Here is a 20,866-nt window from a genome sequence, read left to right on the forward strand (position 1 = left end):
TTTCAACTATGATGAATTGAGTTTTGTGCATCAGCTCTTTGAGTTATCAGTACCATATCTCTCAGCCACCAAAATATTATTTGATTTACTCATTTAATCATATCATTAGCTCTTTGTGCTCCATGATGAAAAAAAGCTGAATATGAAAAAGATGCACTGGCCCAGCAGATCAGTGGACAGAATTTCAGTGAAGGGACTGAATACAAAATGATTAAAAATCAGAATACCAGTATGCTTCTAAGACAATGCAGAAGCAAAAATATATGGCAAAATTTTCAATCAATCTACTTGAATGCCTAATATCTACGTGGTAGGTTTCTTTTTCCTAAGTTTAGAGCATTATTTTTTTGAGATGAAGAAAAATTATCAAAGGGGAATATAAGCATCTAATTTGGGTAGGGCTAATAATCCAAAGGAGAGAAAACAAAAACATTAAATGGCTGAAATAAATAAAGTTTATCTTCAGGTTTGTAGGGAAGTCCAGACCAGGAGGGAAAGATTTTGCTTAATGATAGAGTGTTTCCCCAATGTGAGGAACCCCAGCCTTCAGGTAAGAAAGAACAGATTGTTCATGACCGAGAAACTATGCTTTTTCTTATGTACCTTTCTTTATCCCACGTTAAAATAGTATGTATTTTTAATGAGCTGTTCAAAATTTGTAGTAAGAATAATACAATAGTATACTATTCTTAATTCACATATACTCATTGATACAAACATGTATAATGTTAATGAGAAATATTTCCAAAATGTTTAATCTTAATATATATCAGTTTTTGTCCTAAGCTGTTACATAAATGAACTCATCAAATCCTTACAACAGACCTCAAAGTTAATTACCATATTACTCATTTTATAGATGAAGAAATTGATGTTACATATTTTGTCCATGATTATGCTCCAAGTGAACTCTGGAGTCAGTATCCTGTCTCATTTTATGTAGACTCAGAACTCATCATCTTAATTGCTAGAATCTACTACCACTTGGATAGCTTGAGGACCTCCTAAGTTTATAACCGTATAGGGGTTCTGAAGAGGAAGGAGGTAACGAAGATGTTTTGAGCATTGAGTTTCCTATGTATAAATGTGTTCACATTTCACAGGAATCCTGTAAATTAAGCACTGTGATGCTCACTTTAAGGAAGAAGGGGAAAAAATGTTCGAGGTGTAGACTCTTGCATTTAAGAATCAGAGCTGAGTTCTGAAATGAGCTGTCTCCACGTTTCTGATATTCCCTGTGGTGCACAGCAGACAGTACAAGACATGATTCCTGAGCTGATGTACTTATATTTTCCCCACTTTTGGGCTTAGTAATCCTAGAGGGTGGCTAATATTTACTGAATGTATAATACTTTCTAGGCACTGTTCTAAGACATTTCATAAATAGTAATTTTTAATTCAAAAAAATCACTATACACAGAGGTATTATCTTTATTTCAATTTTACAGATAGGTAAACTGAGGCACAGAAATGAAACTGTCACTTGCCGATATTGTAATTCTCATAGTCCCAGTGTACCACGTGGAGCGGGGAAGGCAGGAGGGAGGCAGACAGGTGTTTTCCCCAAATTGATGGAGACTCGCAATCGGAATCTGGGGAGATCTTCAGAGATGATCTAACCCAGCTCCTTTATTTTATGAATGGAAGCCTGAAATCCCAGGGAGCAAACAATTAAACAACAACATGGGAGAAAAAACTAGGTATCACTGTCCACGGATACAGTGTATTTGCTAGATGATTACCTGGAATGGAAGTATATCTAAGTGTATCTGCTTCTATTTGAAAGAACTGAAGTGATTAAATTCTTTTCATGCTTGTGTGGGTGGATTCTCTAAAAAAGTAACAAGAGGAAATGATTGAGAAAAGCAGGCTACATCATTTTTATTGTGTTGTGTTTGTGAGAACTATTTTGGAATTAGCGGAGCCCACTCCTCTGTATACTATTTCCAACCTAGGCAACCATAATTGATTGCCTGATAAGATGCAATTCAGGTAACTTTTTCTGAAAATTAACTTATTTTGAAAGAGTAGATAGGCAGAAATAAATGAGAAATTAAAGAAATACATTTATATTGCTGCTCATATTCTCTACTGCACACCCAGGGTCAGTATTGTGGCAACAATATTCAAAGTTATGTAATGCTTTGGAATTTTCTGAGTCCTGGTTGGTTTGTTTTCCATTGCCAGACCTTTGGTATTTTTAAAATTAAAATATTCTTATTTGTTTAGCACATTTGAACAGAGCATGCAGGTCTTACCAACCATTCAACTGCAAGAAACCTGAAATAATCAATGCACTTTTGTTTCTCAGTAAATTTTCACTTAGGGTTTATATATTTATAATTATGAACTCCTGGTCTTAGCTTCCTATAACAATCTAAGTGGGCTTCCAGACTCTAATAGGCTAGGCCCTATTCTTAAATATTTAATCTTCATTCAAAGGATAAATGGATAATCATATTTATAAAGATACTTTCAAGTTAATTTAAATCACTATCATTAGTAATGTAAAATACATTTTTATTTATAAAATATTCCTTTCTTCTAAAAATAAATACCAGTATGAACTTCCAGTAAAATTTTTGGAAAATAAAAAGGAACATAAGTTGGAAAATTAAAATTCCCAAGTTTAACCATCATAAAAAAGCCATTTTTAAAAGTTTATTTAAATATTTAAATGAATTTCTCTTGGATATAACATGATAGTTAAACAAAATAATTTTTGAACTTTGGATATTTCCTATAAGGAAGGAACACTGACTATAATGTAATTCTAAAATTTAAAAAAGTAAATTTTTTTCAACTTGATGTCTCTTAATGAGCATTAAGTTTAATTTTGCTTATAGTAGCAATGCCCAATTTAATATAAAAAGCAAAAGGCATCAATGATTCATAAACATGTTTTAATTCATTTAAAATTTATTGAATCAAAAAAATCAAAAAGGAAAAAAAAAACCGATTGAATCCAAGAATGAAGTTTTAAAACTAAAACTGACTTTACTATAGCTCTGTAAGAGAAATACAGGCAAATAGAAAAAGCAGAATTGTAGACAAATTATCCAATACATGCTGCAAATAACTGTAAAGAAACGTAAAAGTCTCATGGAGTAATTTACATAGCTATTTCCTCTTCCAAGTTGAAAAAAAATGAGTCAGTTTATAACTTCGTTCCTCACTTCCATCACGAATTACTGACTAATGGATGATGGTCATTTCTAACATTGCACTATCCCTTCAGAATCATAGCACATTGTCTACTTTGCATTTTTTTATTTAATTAATATTTATTTGACATTGACTATATGCCAAGCACTGTAAAAACCACCTGTATGCCCTACACTGATTCTGTGATCTCATTAGGTGCTATTTAATCAGGTAAGTTCTGTGGTTACCTCCCTGGTACATCCTAAAATGGATTATGTGTTCACCCTACTCAACACTATGAAAAATTATCTCAGTCTCTTTATTCTTGACAAAGATAATTTCCGGCTTCCTCACAAAATAATTTACATTACACACAGCCTGGAACTTGGTCACTGTGCTCGTAGCCATTGGAAGAGTCTTGGCACTGGATGTTCAAAAGAGCTTTGTAATGTGAATGAGTGATTCCAGTGGAGCTCGAAATGACATAGATCTTTAAAAACGCATTCGTGCCATTTCAATTAGATGTTAGCTTTCCATTTTCTCATCAACGATTTGCTTCATCACTCTGTCATTCCAGATAACTTTCTTGAACATCACAGCATGGGAAACAGAAATAATGTTACTGAATTTATTCTCTTGGGACTTTCTAAGAACAAGGAAGCCCAGATCCTCTGCTTTTTGTTTTTCTTACTCTGCTACCTCGCTCTTTGGTTGGGAAATTTGCTCATCATGGGTTCTATCACACGCAGTCAGCTGATCAACCAGCCCATGTATTTCTTCCTTAATTACCTTGCACTCTCAGACCTCCTCTATACCTCCACCGTGACGCCCAAGCTTATGACTGACTTACTGAATGAGAGGAAGGTCGTTTCCTATAAAAACTGCATGACACAGCTTTTCCCCACACACTTCTTTGGGGGCATCGAGGTCTTCATCCTCACAGGGATGGCTTATGACAGCTACGTGGCCGTCTGCCAGCCCCTGCACTATGCCGTCATCATGAGCAGGCAGAGGTGTAAACTCCCTTCTCATGGCACCAGCTGCAGGGGGGTTTCTGCATTCCCTTGGCCTGTTTCTCCTGACGATCTTTCTACCCTTCTGTGGCCCCAATGAAATCGATCACTATTTCTGTGATGTGTATCCTTTGTTGAAACTGGCCTGCACTGATACGCACAAAATTGGCTTTTTAGTCATAGCCAATTCCGGCCTGATGGGACTGGTGATCTTCGTGGCTTTGATGGCCTACTACTTTACGATACTGTATAATGTGCGCACATATTCTGCCGAAAGCCGCCACAAAGCCCTTTTCACCTGCAGTTCCCACATCACGGTTGTGATCCTCTTTTTCGCACCGGTCATCTTTGTTTACATTAGACCTGCCACGACTTTACCAGAAGATAAAATGTTTACACTCTTCTACACAATTACTGTCCCCATGCTCAACCCTCTTGTCTACACACTGAGGAACAGGGAGATGAAAAATGCCATAAGGAGAGTTTGGTGCAATGAAAAGCTTTGGGAAAGGAAGTCAGTGATTTGAAGGCCGTTCATCTTTTGATGCCAACAGCTGACTCCTCATCACACCCACTGTCCTTGATTCCGTCCTGCCGACGGGGAACTCAGTCAGGACGAGGGGAAAGCCATGCCTTCATCAACAGCCTGCCTTCAGCGATGTCCCTCTTTCACACGTCTTTTTTCTTGATGTGTTTCTCTCCCTCTCTCTCTTTTTTTTAATTGAAGCATAGTCAGTTTCCAATGTTGTGTCAGTTTCTGGTGTACAGCACAGTAGTGCAGTCACACATAAACATGCACATATTTGTTTCCATATCCTTTTCACTATAGGTTACTCCACAATACTGATGTAGTTCCCCGTGCTGTACAGTAGAAACTTGTTGCTGTTCTTCCCTTGATTCCATATTTCACTGCATTTTAAGTTCCATGAAAGTAGGGATCGCGTTATATTTATCCCACTGGTCATTTCCTGGTAGCAGGCCAAGTGCACGGCACAAGTTAGGAGCTCAATATGTATACGTATTGAATGAATCTGTGAATATCTTGTCCCATAGCTCTGCTTTTCATCCCTTTTAGGAGTCACCTTCATGGTTTAATTACCAGCTTGGACACTAAATGCCACCCTTTTGCTGATAAGTGTTCCTCTTTACCTATTTCTCTACTTCAATATGTTTTCACTTCACACAGACAGACATGACTGAGGACAAGAAAGGATTCCACACTGGATCCAATCAGCCAGATGAGACACCAGAGACCAGGAAATATAGTAGAGGACTGGGTTCATTCTTTCAGATTTATTCATACAGTCTCGTTTCAGTTTTCCAACAAAGTTTGAATATATGATAAGTTTGTTATTCATAAAGTCCTTTCTTACAAGAAAAATAGCCAGTTTATATGAAAATAGTCAAATCACAGACACAGAAGTACACACAGACAGACACATACACAATCTCCAAATTAAGACTGCTAACTGAATTTCTTTTTTTTTCCCATTGGTGCTGAAAAAAAGCTGTATGACAAAAGACAGTCTATGTGCCTTTATAGTTTAAAATTTTTATTTTAAAACATTCTATCTCAACCAACCTTATATTTTTTCTATAATGCAAATCACTACATAACTTTATATGAAACAATGGTAGCTTAAAATATTGAATAGTCAGTAATAGGATTCAATTCTTCCAAATTATAGACCAGTGATTTGTTTCTTTAACCTTAGACTTCTCTCTATAACCACTTGCCCTAGAAATAGATCACCATTTAATAACTATATCTACTTTTTATTTGGCATAATTTTTGCAATATAGATATGTGGTTATAAGAACGTCATTTTTCGGGCAGATATTGTCTTCTTTATTTCACATTAAAGCTAATTAGAACATGTTATTTTAGATAAGTAGCCAGAATAGTCAGCTAATACACCTTACCCTGAGGTGTCTCACACATCCAGTCCCAGGCCATGCTAGACCCTCCCCAGATGCCCTAAGGAAGGGCAGGGGCAGGAACTGTCTCTTGAGGGGACCACAGAGCAGAGGGCAGAACAGCACCCAGGCTCTGCGGGCCAGCACATCCAGAAGAGAGAGGAGAGCCCACAGCCACAGACACTCTGTTTCTTCTAAACTCATCACTCAGGGATTTCCTCCTCTTACCCTGGGAAGGAGAAATAGAGGGCTTGCAAGAGAAAATAGTTATTTGATTCTAGCTGAAGACTCTGACACAGAAAAACATACTCAGGAAAACAGTTTCTCTCCATTCCCTCTTTCCACCCACTCCCACCCCACAAAAATATCTAGCACCTTTCAGTGGAGAATTCTTCCCTTTCTCCTGTTGTGTAATGCCATCGTTATCACCATCACATTACATATTCTGTGGACTATTTCTGGCCTGTCTCTTCTCCTCCACGAAACTACAGTAGCAGTAGAACGAAAGTGGTAACGCTATTGTGATACACTGTTGTGTTTCACTTTCTGGGAAAACGAATCCTTGCCTGCACCCCCCTTTTTAGTTCTTGTTGTTGTTGTTGTTTTTCTCAAATTGTTGTAGTTACTATTAATTGTTTGTCCTCCAGATGCCCTTTAGGGCAATTGTGTCAAATTCCAAAAATAACGATTGGGATTTGATAGTTATAACTATCCATTGATTTGGGAGAAATTGACATCTGATTGTCTTCATCCATCCAAGAACATACTATGCATATGTTTATTGAAGTCTTATATCCAGAGGTAAATATTGTCACTTATTCAAATAAATCCTGTGTACTTATAATTAAGTTATTCTTAAGTATTTCATCTCTTTTGTTGCTACTGGGGAAGCAACATTTTTTTCCCATTATGTTTCCTCATTGGTTATAATCATTATCTAAAAAGTAGTCATTTTGAGATATTTAGCTTTATACATATGTGTGTATCTTTCATATGTTGATTTATTCTTGGCATTAATAGAAGAATATAAAGTCACATCGCATATGCATTGGGCTCTAAAGTCAATGTACGAAATGAGCTTCGAGTGTGGTCAAAATGATCCAACATCAGTCACTCAGCTAGTAAGTGGTCAAGACTCAAATACCCAGCTAGGCAAGATGCATGTGCCCTCAGGTGTGCCTAAGAGCTGAAACCCACCTGAGAAAGAGCAGAAGACCATTCCACATTGCTCGCACATGCCGGCATGTCGGGTGGAACGTTGGGCGGGGCAGAACCTCCCATACTATTCAAATTATTTTCCCCGTTACCTTGTTTGCCTACTATCTTTCCCAAAATCTATATTTGTGTCCTCACATGTTCAATATGCCTCTGAGATGACTGCACTGTCCTGCTTGGTAAGTCATGGAGGCTGGATTCAGGCTAGTTTAACAGGTTTGACATTAACTATATATATATGATTAAGGACTAAACTGCAAGTGGCTTTTCTACAAAGAGGAAGAAAATAAAATCATCAAAATAAATGATTTTCCTCAAAGTAAAAGATTTTTTTCTTACTTTTCAAATAATCCTGAAATAGTATTTGACAGAAAATAGAGTAGATTTAGTGATGGAGTTTTTTGAATTACACCTTCTCATAGAGAGGAAATTGAGATTTAGTTATTGAAAAATTTTTTTTACAAAGGGAATGATTATAATCACATATTTATGAATTTTTCTCAACACCAGTGTTAAATTTTCTTCTTAAATTCTAAATTTATCACTTTTTTGGCCAATGCAATTACTTTTTTTTGCAGTCTATATTTTCCAGTAGCTGAATCTTATGTTTTTAGGGATTTCTCACTTAGAAACATAAAGTTCTTCTTGGAAATCTTTCTTCCACCCTTGCTACTGGCTTTAATGAGTAGCTTGCTTCATTATCACAGTAGTTTTACCTTCTCATAACGTTGATCTCTTCTCTCGTTCTCTATTATAACTAGTTTATTCCTTTGCCAGCCACTTCTCTATTTCATTTCCGAGTATAGGAAACCCCTTCTCCTCAACCTTTGCTCTTTGTGCTAGTTTTATTATGTTACTTTTTCATTCAGGATTCCTGGAGAATCTCTGAATTTGCCTGTAAAGAAGCTGAAGTTTCTTTATTACCCTCACAATGTATAAGAGAATGTACCTTTGTGTCAAGCTATGGGAATCAGTCCCTAGAACTGAGAGCTAGTGTTCCACAGCGTGCCCACTGTCAGCCAGTGAGACCCCAAAACTCAAACTTTGCACCCCTTCCTTGTAAGGCTCACCAGCAGTAAGCCTGGAGTTTGGGGGTTCCTCTCACCACTTCTAAGCATGGATAAACATGAAGCTGTGGAATGTGAAGTCATCAATCTGAGGGCCCTTGAAAGAAATAAATGATGCAATTCAGAATCCATGAGTGAAGGTGAACACTGAGCAAGGAGAACCAAGGGGTGGGATCGACCCAGGCAGACAAACTCCCTGTCATTCTCTTGCTTCCATGGCTAGTTTCCCTGTGCGGTAGTCCTTGCCTGCCCTCTGAGCCCTGATTAGAAAGTTGTGTGTGATGTAACGTTGTATTTAGCTCTGTAACACCTTCTGAGTATGGGTTCTCCTCTCACCCCGACATCACTTCCAGTTTCCCTCAAACCTCGTTCCCTGAAATGACGTTTCTGAATAAACTGTTAGCACATACATTTTGTCTCAGGTTTTGTTCTCTAGGGAATCCAAGCCAATTAAGAATACTTAGTCGGGGAGGGGGGTTAAGAATATTCTTGTCATTATGAGAATTAGGAGGCGTATTTTACAATGGGTTAAGCTTTCACAAAATCACAACAGCTCTTCGATAATAAGAGACTTTGGGTTAAACTGTCCATTTTAACTACAATACGGCTGTGAACAATGAAATCATATCTGAAGGTGGTCACACCAGTGGTTGAATCTATCTTGATTCTGTGGGCAGTATGAGCCCTCTTAGTTTGGGTGGCAGAACAGTTATTTGCACAGAGGTGCAACAGCGGTTGGTCATCCTTCTGCCAGCACAAAATTGGATAAACCAGGCCTTTATTTTTGACTATGTCAGAACTACTTCATTTAAAGGCACATTTCATTTAGTTAGGTAGGATAAGCCCCTCACTGAAAGGTAAAGTCTGTACTTCACTTGTGAAAAGAGCACCCACAAACCCTCCTGGGACACTCAGAGCTCGCGGAGTGCCAGCTTTAGAGGCAGTAACAGATTTTGCTTGTTCAAGGGCAGGCCCTGAACTTTAAGATCTTCCCCCAAGATCTGGAGGATGAGCAGCCCCGTCAGCACTGAAGCTGAACAGGGGAGGCAGCCCTCGTTATGAGAGATAGTGATACGGGTAAAAACATTTACAGCAAAATAGAAACAAGCACATACACAGACTCCTTTCAGAAACTATATACCTGGCCTTATGTCCTACAGCCCTAGATTTTTTTTTTTTTTACCAAATAAACCAGAGTTGTGTGTGTGTATATGTTTGTAAACCACTGTTACTGTACCTAAGTGAGGAGAACACACAGATCCAAGCAGAACATCACAGTGTGAAGCCCAGTCCCATCGTCTACACAGCACGTGGCTGTGAAAAGCAAGTCACGTGGGATCTGCTTGTGAAACGCCGTCCCTGACACACACGCATATTGGAATGTATAACTCACGCTATCTTAACTGGTTCCACATTGTCTATAGGACCAAGGAGTGAACAAACCACAACCGGCTTTACTACAAGAAAGAAGGAAATATAAATCTTTCAAAATAAGTGATTTTTTCAAAGTAAAAGATTTTCACCTACTATCTAAATCCAAGCTTAAAATAATCCTAAAATGACATGTGACATAACACAGCTCTGATTCAGGGACTGGGGATATATAGTTATGTGAGAAAGTGAGAGAAAATGGAATTTTTGAGCAATTTTCTGATGAAATTTGATGGAATTAAGAGTATTTTTGGAGAAATTGGAGTCATTCACCCAATGTGTTTTGCTTAAAAATTAAACCAGATATTCCTCAGTTTTATCTAAAAATTGCATCCAATTCTATCTTCTGCTTTTTTTCCTGTACATGCCACTACTGAGAATGAAATCTTTGATCTGGCCTTTATGCAGACTTCCCACTTGCTGGCAAGCTTGAAATACAACTTTGATGGTTGCCATCAAATTTTATGAGATTTTAAAAATTCCGTTAGCTGACTGCTTAACTTTCTCTATACTTTGCAGTTTGATGCTTAGAAAAATTTTAATCTGCTGAGTTTCAGCTTACCCATCTGTAAAATAAAGCAGATAACTAGGTCATTATTTCAAAGGTAGAGTTCATAGAGCTTTTTAAGACAAAAACTTATCACAAATATCTTGTGTTGATTGAAATGCTATTTTATTATAATGTTGCTTAAACATGAGTGAACATAAGCCACAAAAATCGTCTGCTTATAGTTCTAATGTAATGAAAACATTATTGTACAAAATGAATGTTTGTGTTAAAATTCTTAAATGTTTCACAAAAGTTAATTTACAGATATTAAAATAATAAGAACAATAGCAAAATGATTTTGAGCAGTTTCTGTTCTAAGAAAAATACTGCTCATTTTTTTTTCAGCATCATAATTACCTTATAAGATACTTACTACTAGCTGTAAATTACAGAGGAACAAAAAGAGGAGGAAAACACAGTTGCTTTTCCAGGGCCCCTGAGCTCAGAGGATGTTATTCATCAGCTGTCACCAGCTTCACATTTTTTATTTTCAGAGTGATGCATCATTTGAATCGTCATTGCCATCTCTGCCATTAGTTTAACTTTCTAGTAACTCAATAATTTATAATAACCATCATTTTATAGGACAATAAATTTCAGTTTAACTCAAAATGAAGTATTAAAAATAAGACCTTTGTTAACAATTTCCTCATTGCTTCGAGTTACCTTTAATGAAATAATGCAAACTGGCGTGCATCATGGTGTAGACGGAATAATAATTTCACTAAAGATTCCGTTAGGTTATTAACTGCTCTAATAACAATTCCTACGCAAACATGCCCCTTAAAAGGACAAGTCTCCAATCATATTTCTCCATCTGAACTTCTCTAAAATGTTTTATCACACACTGTGCTAGGACATTATTTTATATTTTCGTATGTGTATTCATTTATATATTCAGTTTGTTTGTACTTTTTCTCCTTCACATGTGCAACATAATACATCATTCCACCCCATCATGTTATTTTCATGATGTCCAGTGAATCCCATTTTATGAAAGAATTAATAAAAAGAGTTATCTAATTCAATTATTTGTAAAAACTTCTCAGTTCTATAGATATCTGTGGATATCCAGATGTGTAGAAGTTCTATAGACACTGGAAATTTGTAGCCTTCATTTTGATGGTAATGGAAAACAAAATTAAGCATACACTAAACTAAGTAGTTTCAGTACCAGCGTTTACGTTTGTTTTTACAATCCCATTAGCTTCAACTAAGATTACATGCAGATTCCACAGTGTCCCCGCCACTAACCTTTTCACTACTGTCCACACTTCTCGTTGAAAAGTAGGCAGACATCTTACTTTCCTCAAAAATCCCATTTTATGTCTATTATTTCAGCATAATTCTTAATAGGACTCCCCTTTTTACATCCAAATTGTCTCAATTTGGACAATAAATTATATGGCTACCCTATTTATTCCTAAAATACTTTTTCATTACTATATGAAGGAATTTTTAATAGTAAAATTTTATATAATTATTAATATTTTGTAGTTTTAAAATGATTTCACTGAAATCACTTTAGAAAAATCTTCCATTTTCATATAGTGATTATTTCTTACATAAATCATGTTTTATTGTTTAGATCCTACATAACTAACTTTTACTTTTTAAGTAGCTGCAGTGAATGTGGGAAATCATGGGCTGAGTAGAAAATATGACATTAAATTTCTGATGCTCTTTTTTGATGAGAGATCAGGGGGAATAACCAGGTCACCTGGACCCTTTTGGTCTGGGATGCGCAATACGAGTGTAGCTTACGTATATTTGGAGATTCATTCATGGAACTAAATAGGGAGTCTGGAAAGGTGACTTTCAGTTCGCAACTTAAGGAAAAAACCCAAAGGGAAAAAAATATCAAAATAAAATGTAACAGAGTTTCAACAAGGAAATGATGACTCAGATTACTTAGGTAAGATGTAAATAAGAAACAGGGATGGATAGAAAAAGAAAACAGTGCTTCAATGTAAATTGTAATATTAATGAACCGACGCTAGTGTCTATGTCTGTTTTCCCTACGGCAAAGTTCATTGTTTAATAAACTTAAGTAAGCAAATATCACGTGAATAAAGCATGTAATGAGGAGGGAAAGTGCCTTTCAGATGATATGCCTTCCAAGCAAAAATGGTTTCTGGCACCACACTTTCCTCAAGGCATTTTTCATCTCCGTGTTTCTGAGGGTGTAGATCAGAGGGTTGAACATGGGGGCAATGATGGTGTAGAAAAGAGCAAACACTTTGTCTTCTGGCAGAGTGGTGGCCGGTCTGATGTAAATGAAGACAACAGGCACGAAGAACAGAACCACAACTGTGATGTGGGAGCTGCACGCGGAAAGCGCTTTGCCACGGCTCTCTGCGGGGTAAGCCTTGACGGTGTATAATATCAAAAGGTATGACAGCATCAAGACCACAAAGGTCACCAAACCCATCGTGCCTGAATTGGCAACCACTAAGATCCCAACTCTGTAGGTGTCCGTGCAGGCCAGTTTCAGCAAAGGATACACATCACAGAAATAGTGATCTATTTCATTGGGGCCACAGAAAGGTAAGTTAATGGTGAGGAGACACTGGACAAAGGAATGCCGAAATGCCCCAGCACAACAAGCAGTGACCACGGCATAACACCGCTGCCTGCTCATGACGACGGCATAGTGGAGGGGTTGGCAGATGGCCACGTAGCGGTTGTAGGCCATCCCTGTGAGGATTAACACCTCAATCCCCCCAAAGAAGTGCATGGCAAAAAGTTGTGTCATGCAGCCAGTATAAGAAATCATGTTACTTTCAGCCAGCAAGTCAGTGACTAACTTGGGCGTCACTGTTGAGGTGTAGCACAGATCTGATAGAGCAAGGGAATTAAGGAAGAAATACATGGGTTGGTCATTTAGCTGACTACACGTGATAGAAACCATGATAAGGAAGTTTCCCATCCAAATAGCTATGTAACAAAGTAAGAAAAGCAGAAAGCACACGTTTTTAATTTTCTTATTCTGGGAAAGTCCCAGCAGAATAAATTCAGTGACATTGTTTTCCATGGACTAATGCAGGGGAAACTCAGCAGGTTTTCCTGAAAATAAAAGTTAATAGGTCATCATAAGGAATCTTGACCAAGCATGATGTGAATCAGAGTAAGTGCTGTAGAAATGAATTCACTTATGGAATCAGATACCTATACTCTAGTTTAAAATAATTGATTCTGAACTTTGTTGGGATAGGCTTACCATATAAATTACCAGGTTAATTTCTAGAGTGAAAGGGAATAATCAGGTTAATTTCTAGAGTGAAAGGGAATAATATTAATAGGGGCACTTGCTCAAGGCATAAACAAAGCCATATATTTATCTTCTATATAGATGCAGAGTGAGCCAAGGGAAGATACATTTATTTTCCTGGAGTAGCTCGCTTGATTGACAGGGTAAAACGTCTGGGCTCAAAGTGAAACAAGTGAGATGAGTCGTAAAACTTCAATCTTTTGTTTTTAAACTGTGAAAATACTGTACTTCAATATTATTTGTATGTTTATTTTTGCTACAGCTATACAGCAAAAAACAACATTTATTATAATAAATACTTATTAAAATAAAATATTATTTTGTATTTTTCAAATATTTCACTTAAATATTATCTTGATCATTGAATTGTTTGCACACAAAGCAAGTACTTCATTTACCTCCGCTTAGTCCTGATGCTGGAAACATCACTGTATGTTTAACAGTATTACAGAGAGCAATAAAAAAATATGGTATCAGGTGAAGCTTAAGTCCTTAAGTCTTTAAGTCAAAAGAAATGAAAACATAATAATAATTAAATACATAAAATTGAGATAATAGTTGCCTCCAATACTAAGCCAGAACAATACATACAGATGTGAGTGGCACTTATGTGACACAGATTGGACCTCAATCATTGTTTATAATGAGCGAAGGATTGCACGAATTGGTAAAATATGATTTCACTCTTTTCTCTTGTTATTTTTAGAAGTGACTTGATGATTTCTTTTAGAAATAATGATCATTTTATACACAGTACATCCCAAGGAATATTTTTAGAATATCACATATATACTTCATAATTCTGTAGTCAGAAATAATACATAAAAGTTATTTTTAAAAGGAGCTTTAGTTTTGGTCGAGGATAATTTCAATTCCAATTACTTTGCCAATGTGCTTCTATAGTTATAAGACACCTTAAGTGCTTTCCAAGGATCTAAAATCACTTTAATACTTAACTCACACAGCCCTTGAAGAAAAGCATATTTTTATAGGGGAAAATACAAGTAGAAAAATTCCATTAATTCATAGGCAGGGAAGTTTGAAACTCTGTTTCTCTAGCCTTCTCTTTCAGGTTGACTAGATATCCTAGAAGCAGTTTTAAACATTTCACATGTATTGAATCATCAGTCCTAACACGGGTCCAGTGATCTTGTTATCATCTCACTTTAATGAAAATGAAACCAAGTACCCTTTACAATTTCGATAAACACTGATTGATACTAAAGGCTATTTTAATGCATCTTTTAATTATTTTCTCACTATCTCACAGTATACTTATTACACACAGTAGCAGAGGAGGCAGGGGAAGAGTAATGAATCTCCACTCTGGTTCATTCCTTTCATTTATTTTAATTTGTACCTATTTTTCTTTATTATTCTTCTTTTCTGCCTAAAATGTAGGACACACATTTGATTCAGCTATCAATACTTTTTACTTTTCTCTCACATACCCCATATGTGACATGAATGCTATAACTTCTTCAAGAATTCTACAAAATCATACCCCACCAAAAAATCTACGTCATTTTGACATCTACCGAGGCATTGGACACCAATTATTCATTACATGTACTTAAGTAGTAGAAAGTTACAATATACAATGCTTGTACAACTTGAAGAAAAAGGGGAATGAACATACAAAATCAGCATATTTATAGGTAAGTGTTTAATTTATCATGTATATACAAACTTTTAATTTTTTGTATGGAAGTAATTATTATTTACTCTAGGTCAATTGGGTTGTTACTTACCAGACAATTATGTCATTAGATAAATTCCTTTATCTCTGAGTAAAAGGTGGCATTCAGTATTTTGGATACAGTCAGAATCTTAACTTCATTGCTAAAGATTAATGAATTTCAGCATGAAATCAGCTCGTCTGAATCCTGGTTCTAGGACTTTCCTGTTTTCCTAATGGAAACTAGCATTCTCTCCTGATTTGTGAAACTAAAATGAAATAAAATCATCACTGGCATTTATGCTGAATAATGCTTCTGTTCTCTACCCAATAGTTGTGATTCTGTGGCTGAAAATGTATATATAAGCTTTCTGTTTAATTTCCAAGTGGCATTTAAAGTAGATTGCCTGGGAGATTGCCTCAAACCTCCCTGTCACTTTTTCTAAGGGATGAAACAGCTCCCAAAAGAAAAGCTGATCAATTTACAGCTGAAAATGATTTACTTGCTCTCATGTCCTTAAAAAGCATTTATGCCACAGTTAATAATCCCTTATCCACTGAGGAGTCTGAGCACAAACCAAGCACCTGCATTCAATGTTCAGAAGCCATCAATCCTTTTTATGGAGACAAAATCTGAAAAAAACACTGGGGAACAAGGTTGAACAGAGGTAAAATTAGAAAATACCAAAGAGAGCAAAGGTCACTGAAATCAGAACCAAGTTTTGAAGTTTGGTTTACTACTGAATGAATTGTTTGATAAGTGAATTGAAATCTTCCTGTGTGTAACCTCAAATCTGAATTGCCCTGCTACCCCCCTAGTACCCAGTAGTTGCTTTAATACCTACTTTTAAATTTTTATTTGTTTAAAATATCTAATTACCTTACTGCTGTAGATATTTAATTCAATTGCATTATCGTCAGAAGAGGTGGTCAAAGTAATGTGAATTTGGAGAAAATTAATTTATAGCATAACATGTGATGTTTAAAAATTAATCTCTGTGTGCGTAAACGGAATGGACACTCTGGCATCTCTGGTTTAGGTGAGTTATACCTGTCCGTGAGATCTCATCAAATCAATAAATTCTATTTACGCACAAGCTTAGAATTTTTATGGATTTCTAGTTCATTGAAATGTAATCAACATTATTGACATATTTTTGTTCATTTTTTTCTGACCCGAATACAAACACTGTCTCTCTTTTGATTAGTACTTGTCTGATCATTTTTTATCCTTCCTTTTAACCATTCTACACCTTTACTGTTTAGGTATGTCTCTTTACAATATATTGCTGAATTTTAAAATCTAGTCTGACAGTCATTGACTTTTAATTCAATAATTTATATCAATTGATAAATTGTGATTACTTATATATATATTAATTTATTTCTATGGTTCTGTATCTGTTTTCCATTTGTTAACGTGTTTTTTAAAATGTTATTTATTTATTCAATCTGGATTTTCTGATAATTTCTTTTTTAATTTTATTTTTAATTGAAGTGTAGTGATTCAATATGTTTTTGTTTTTAATCTGTCCTCTTTTCTTTTTTTTTTAAGTAACATTTTATTTTTTCTCATTTTGTTTTTCTCCTAAAATCTTGGAAATTTTTATTTTTGTCATTGCTATAAAGATTTGTTATATGTATAATCCAATTTATTATTGAAAAACAGGAGAATATTTTTACTTTCTCTAGCTTCTGTGGCAATCCATACAATTTAGGGCATAACCTCCATTGATATTGCCACCAGTTTAGGGCTTGGTGATGGTAGCGGACATTGTAACAAGAGGTTTAAAGAATGAAGTAAACAAGGATTCCATGTGAACAGCAATTGATGACAGGTCAGTCAGTCCTAAGAAGTGGACTCCTTTATTTCAGTAAAAATGATGGGATCCTGAAGTGGTTGACCTCAATTGACCTCAAGTCTTTGCTAGAGACAAGGTGGTCCAAGCCCATCTTATAGTGGTCCCAGTGGGAACATAGACCCACTCTGTGTTTATGTCTGGAGCTCCAAAGTGCGTAACAGAAATAGGCATTCTTGGTGACAGAATCCTTGCATTGGTTTTCTGCTTCTTTCTATCTCCAAGTATAAACCCACGGAATATAATTTCCCTATCAGTATAGTGTAGCCAAACTAACAGTGCATCTCTGATGGTCATGCATGGATTAAGGTTACCATAAAAACTTGGAAGATACAGAAATGTTAATTTCTATTACATGTTCTACTCAATTTACTTGTTTTGCCTGAAGGTAGATGTATCCTGGACACTGACAATGACGTTTATAAATTGTTTAGGTGATGACTTCAGCTGTACCTCCTGTTTCAGATTCAGTAAAGTGACTGAGAAAAAAATTATATCAGTGTCTGAGAATCCAGGCTCTGAAACATAACAGTATCGGCCCTCCCAAGTGAAGGACAAGATGGTAAATCTACCACTACTAAGAAACTCAGTGCTTGAAAGGACTTTTGAATTCTGGAGGCAACACTTAGCAACATTTAAGTTAACTGCTCTGACATGTTAACTGAGTCAACCAAAAGGCTGCCAGTTTTGAGAGGGATTCAGTGTGAAAGATTCCCATGTTCAGATTGCTGTGAAAATCACTTTGCTATATTTGTGCTTTCAAGCCCAGAAGACCACACAGAGATGCTAAGTGGAGCGTCAGTAAAGCCCAGGTAGGAGGATTACAGCCAAGATACCCACAGTTTTGTAGCAAATTATTACACTGTTTTTGTAGGCAATTATTCACCTTTTTGAGAAATTGATCCTGACTAGATATTAAGGCCTAGTAGAAATCAAAAACCTGAACCTAGGGCATCAAACAAGCATATTATGTGAATTGATCATCATAATACAGGTTTTATCTTATCCACCAAGTTTGGAAGTGATTAGCAGCAACATACTATCAAGTCAAAATGAAACCAAACAGGTTGGGTTTGAACAGGGCTGGTGGCTCAAGAAATGTTCATGAAACTCCTACCAAATTGTTTTTTTTTTCCCCTCAGTCAACACTGTGGCCATATGGGGTTGTTGGCTGAGGAGGAAAAATATAATTGCATCTGTCTGCATTTAGTTCTACAAGAAAATTTGGCATTTTTTGTTACATGAAATGTTACAACATTAAAGCCTTAGACACGAATGTCCCCAAAAGATGGAGGTTAAGAAAATCTTCTCAAGTATCAAAAAACCTCAGCCAATGCACTTTATTGTCTACTTTGTATAGACCAAGAGATATGCAGATGCATGGATCTATTCCAGTCCATGGCATTTGCCAGTGCTTTCACTGGATGTTTAAGGATTTAGACAGCATAGGGCAGAAGGTGTGAAAAAGAGATATAAAGATAAACTTGATTGACAAAATGAGAAAATATCTGATTCATACAAATCCTCATCAAATGGTGTGCAGTTCAGGGGAAATTCTCCATGATGGTAGACAAGATTATATGTTTTGTGAATTTGAGTCATCCTCTTTTCCAGGTACCCACTTTCTTACTCATTGATCTAGTTATAAAGTGACCATGGTGGTAAGAATAAAGGCTATTGGAAGGTCTGAATAGCATGAAATTTCTCACACAAGGGTTCATCTGGCTTCTGCTACTACTGAGTGCCAAATACATGTAGTCAGTATGGCTGTGTAACAAACAACCCCAAGCTTAGTGATGTAACAAACCAACTTACTATGCACATAGACTCTGTGGATCAGGAATTTAGACATAATGAATACAGCTTGTCTATGCTCCATGATGTCTGGGGTCTCAGCTGGGAAACTCAGAGGTTGAAGGTGCAGGCAGCTGCAATCATCTTAGGCCATATAGAATTACATGTCTGGCAGTTGGTTCTGGCTGTATGCCGGGACTCAGCTGAGCTCTTGGTCATAAAATTCTGTATCTGGCCTGTATGCACAGTCTTTCCATGTGGACGAGTTTGGGTTTCTGTACAATATGGAAGCTGGGTTTCAAGAGTGAAGACCCCAAGAGAACAAAGTGAAAGGGCATGTTTATAATAACCACCCTCGGAAGTCACACAAGTTTACTTCTGCTGTGTTGTATCGGTTGGAGGCTTCACCCACGTTTAAGGAGAGGACTCAGAGACCCCACCAACTTACGGATATAGTGTCAAGGCCACATTGTAAGAAGAACACATGGGATGGGAGATACTGCCTTGGCCACTTTTGGAAGCAACTATCTGTCACACCAGCAGTGGGAGCCTAATATGTACCATTGCTCAGGGAGACTACTCAGTCCCGCGGTGGCAAGTTGACTACACTAAAAGCCTTCCATCAAGGAGGGGGCAGAATTTGTCCTCACAGAAACACATACTTATTCTGGATATGGATTTGCCTTTCCTGTTCATGATGCTTATACCATCAACACAATCCGTAGATTTATGGAATGTCTTATTCATCATCATGTTGGCTAGTATAGCATTGATTCTGATCATGTAACTTGTTTCACAGTAAAAGAACAGTAGTGAAAACTACATGAGGAATTCATGGATCCTGTGATGTACCCTGTTATGAACTGAATTATGTCCCTGAAATTCATGTGTTGAAGTCTTAACTCCAAGTTCTTCAGAAGTGACTGTGTTTGGAAATGGGGCCTTTCAAGAGGTATTTAAGTAAAAATGAGGCTATTAGGGTGGTCCCTAATTCAATCTAATTGGTGCCTTTATAAGAAGAAAAAATTTGTACCCCCAGAGAAGCCCAGGGATGTGGTGCATAGAGGAAAAACCATGTGAGGACACAGTCGGGAGGCAGCCATCTGCAGGTCAATGAGAGAGACCTCTGGAATCACTAAACCTGCAGACACCTAGATCTTGGACTTCCAGACTGCAGAACTTACAAGATATAAATTTCTGTGGTTTAAGCCACCCATTCTGTGGTATTGTGTTATGGTAATCCTAGAGAACTAATACATAGATTTGATACAGTGGAAGAATGATGTAATAAACTTTCAAAGTGGCAAATTCAGAGACAACACTCTGAAAATTTGGAGTTGTATCTTTAAGAATGTTTTGACCAATGTAAAATGTTTCTTCTGCAGTTAATAAATAGCCGTAATAAAAAGTTATGGAAATCAAAGGATGCAATGGCAAGTACCTCCTTTCATGATTACACTAAAATCTATTTAGAGAAATTTTGCTCAGGTGGTTTACAGGTCTTAGTTATGGAGACAGTGCTTACATCAGGGAACTTGGCAATTATTTTATTGAACTGGAAATTGAAATGATCACCTGGACATTTTGATAGAAAAAAAAAAAAGGTGGCTGGAGTGATTGGTACTGATGACTAGGGTAAATTTGGTTGTTGTGCCACAGTGAGGAATGGGTGACCAATATCTGGAACCTGAGGGATTCTAAAAGGCATCTCTTAAAATTTCCATAACTAATAAAAAATTAATAAAAAATTAAAGCATCAAAAATGACAAAATCTTTAAGGTGTCAGACTTTAAGAGATGAACATTTGATTCACACTATTAGATAATGGAACCCAATTGGCTGAAGGGTAGGCTGAGGTCAAAGCAAAGGTGGAGAAAAATTACAGGAGATAAAGTTATAGCCAGCCCTCCATATCTGTGGGTTCTGC

At 36.6% G+C, this 20,866-nt stretch overlaps 1 protein-coding gene and 1 pseudogene across 1 annotated transcript; one reads left to right on the plus strand and one right to left on the minus strand.

Annotated features, from left to right (window-relative positions):
• The first annotated feature begins 3,744 nt into the window (after window positions 1-3,744).
• On the plus strand, window positions 3,745-4,684 carry LOC105094809 (olfactory receptor 4P4-like; annotated as a pseudogene).
• Window positions 4,685-12,438: 7,754 nt separating this feature from the next.
• LOC105094810 (olfactory receptor 4P4) lies at window positions 12,439-13,377 on the minus strand. Its single transcript, XM_031460717.1, has one exon. It carries the CDS (start codon window positions 13,369-13,371, stop codon window positions 12,439-12,441), a length of 933 nt encoding a protein of 310 aa, XP_031316577.1. The 5' UTR covers window positions 13,372-13,377.
• Between the last annotated feature and the right edge of the window lie 7,489 nt (window positions 13,378-20,866).

Source organism: Camelus dromedarius, chromosome 12 (assembly GCF_036321535.1).
Source record: "Camelus dromedarius isolate mCamDro1 chromosome 12, mCamDro1.pat, whole genome shotgun sequence".
Classification (NCBI taxonomy): domain Eukaryota; kingdom Metazoa; phylum Chordata; class Mammalia; order Artiodactyla; family Camelidae; genus Camelus; species Camelus dromedarius.

Bases quoted from the DNA above. Each gene is read 5' to 3' on its own strand.
- LOC105094810 (XM_031460717.1), bottom strand. From the start codon at position 13,371: ATGGAAAACAATGTCACTGAATTTATTCTGCTGGGACTTTCCCAGAAT.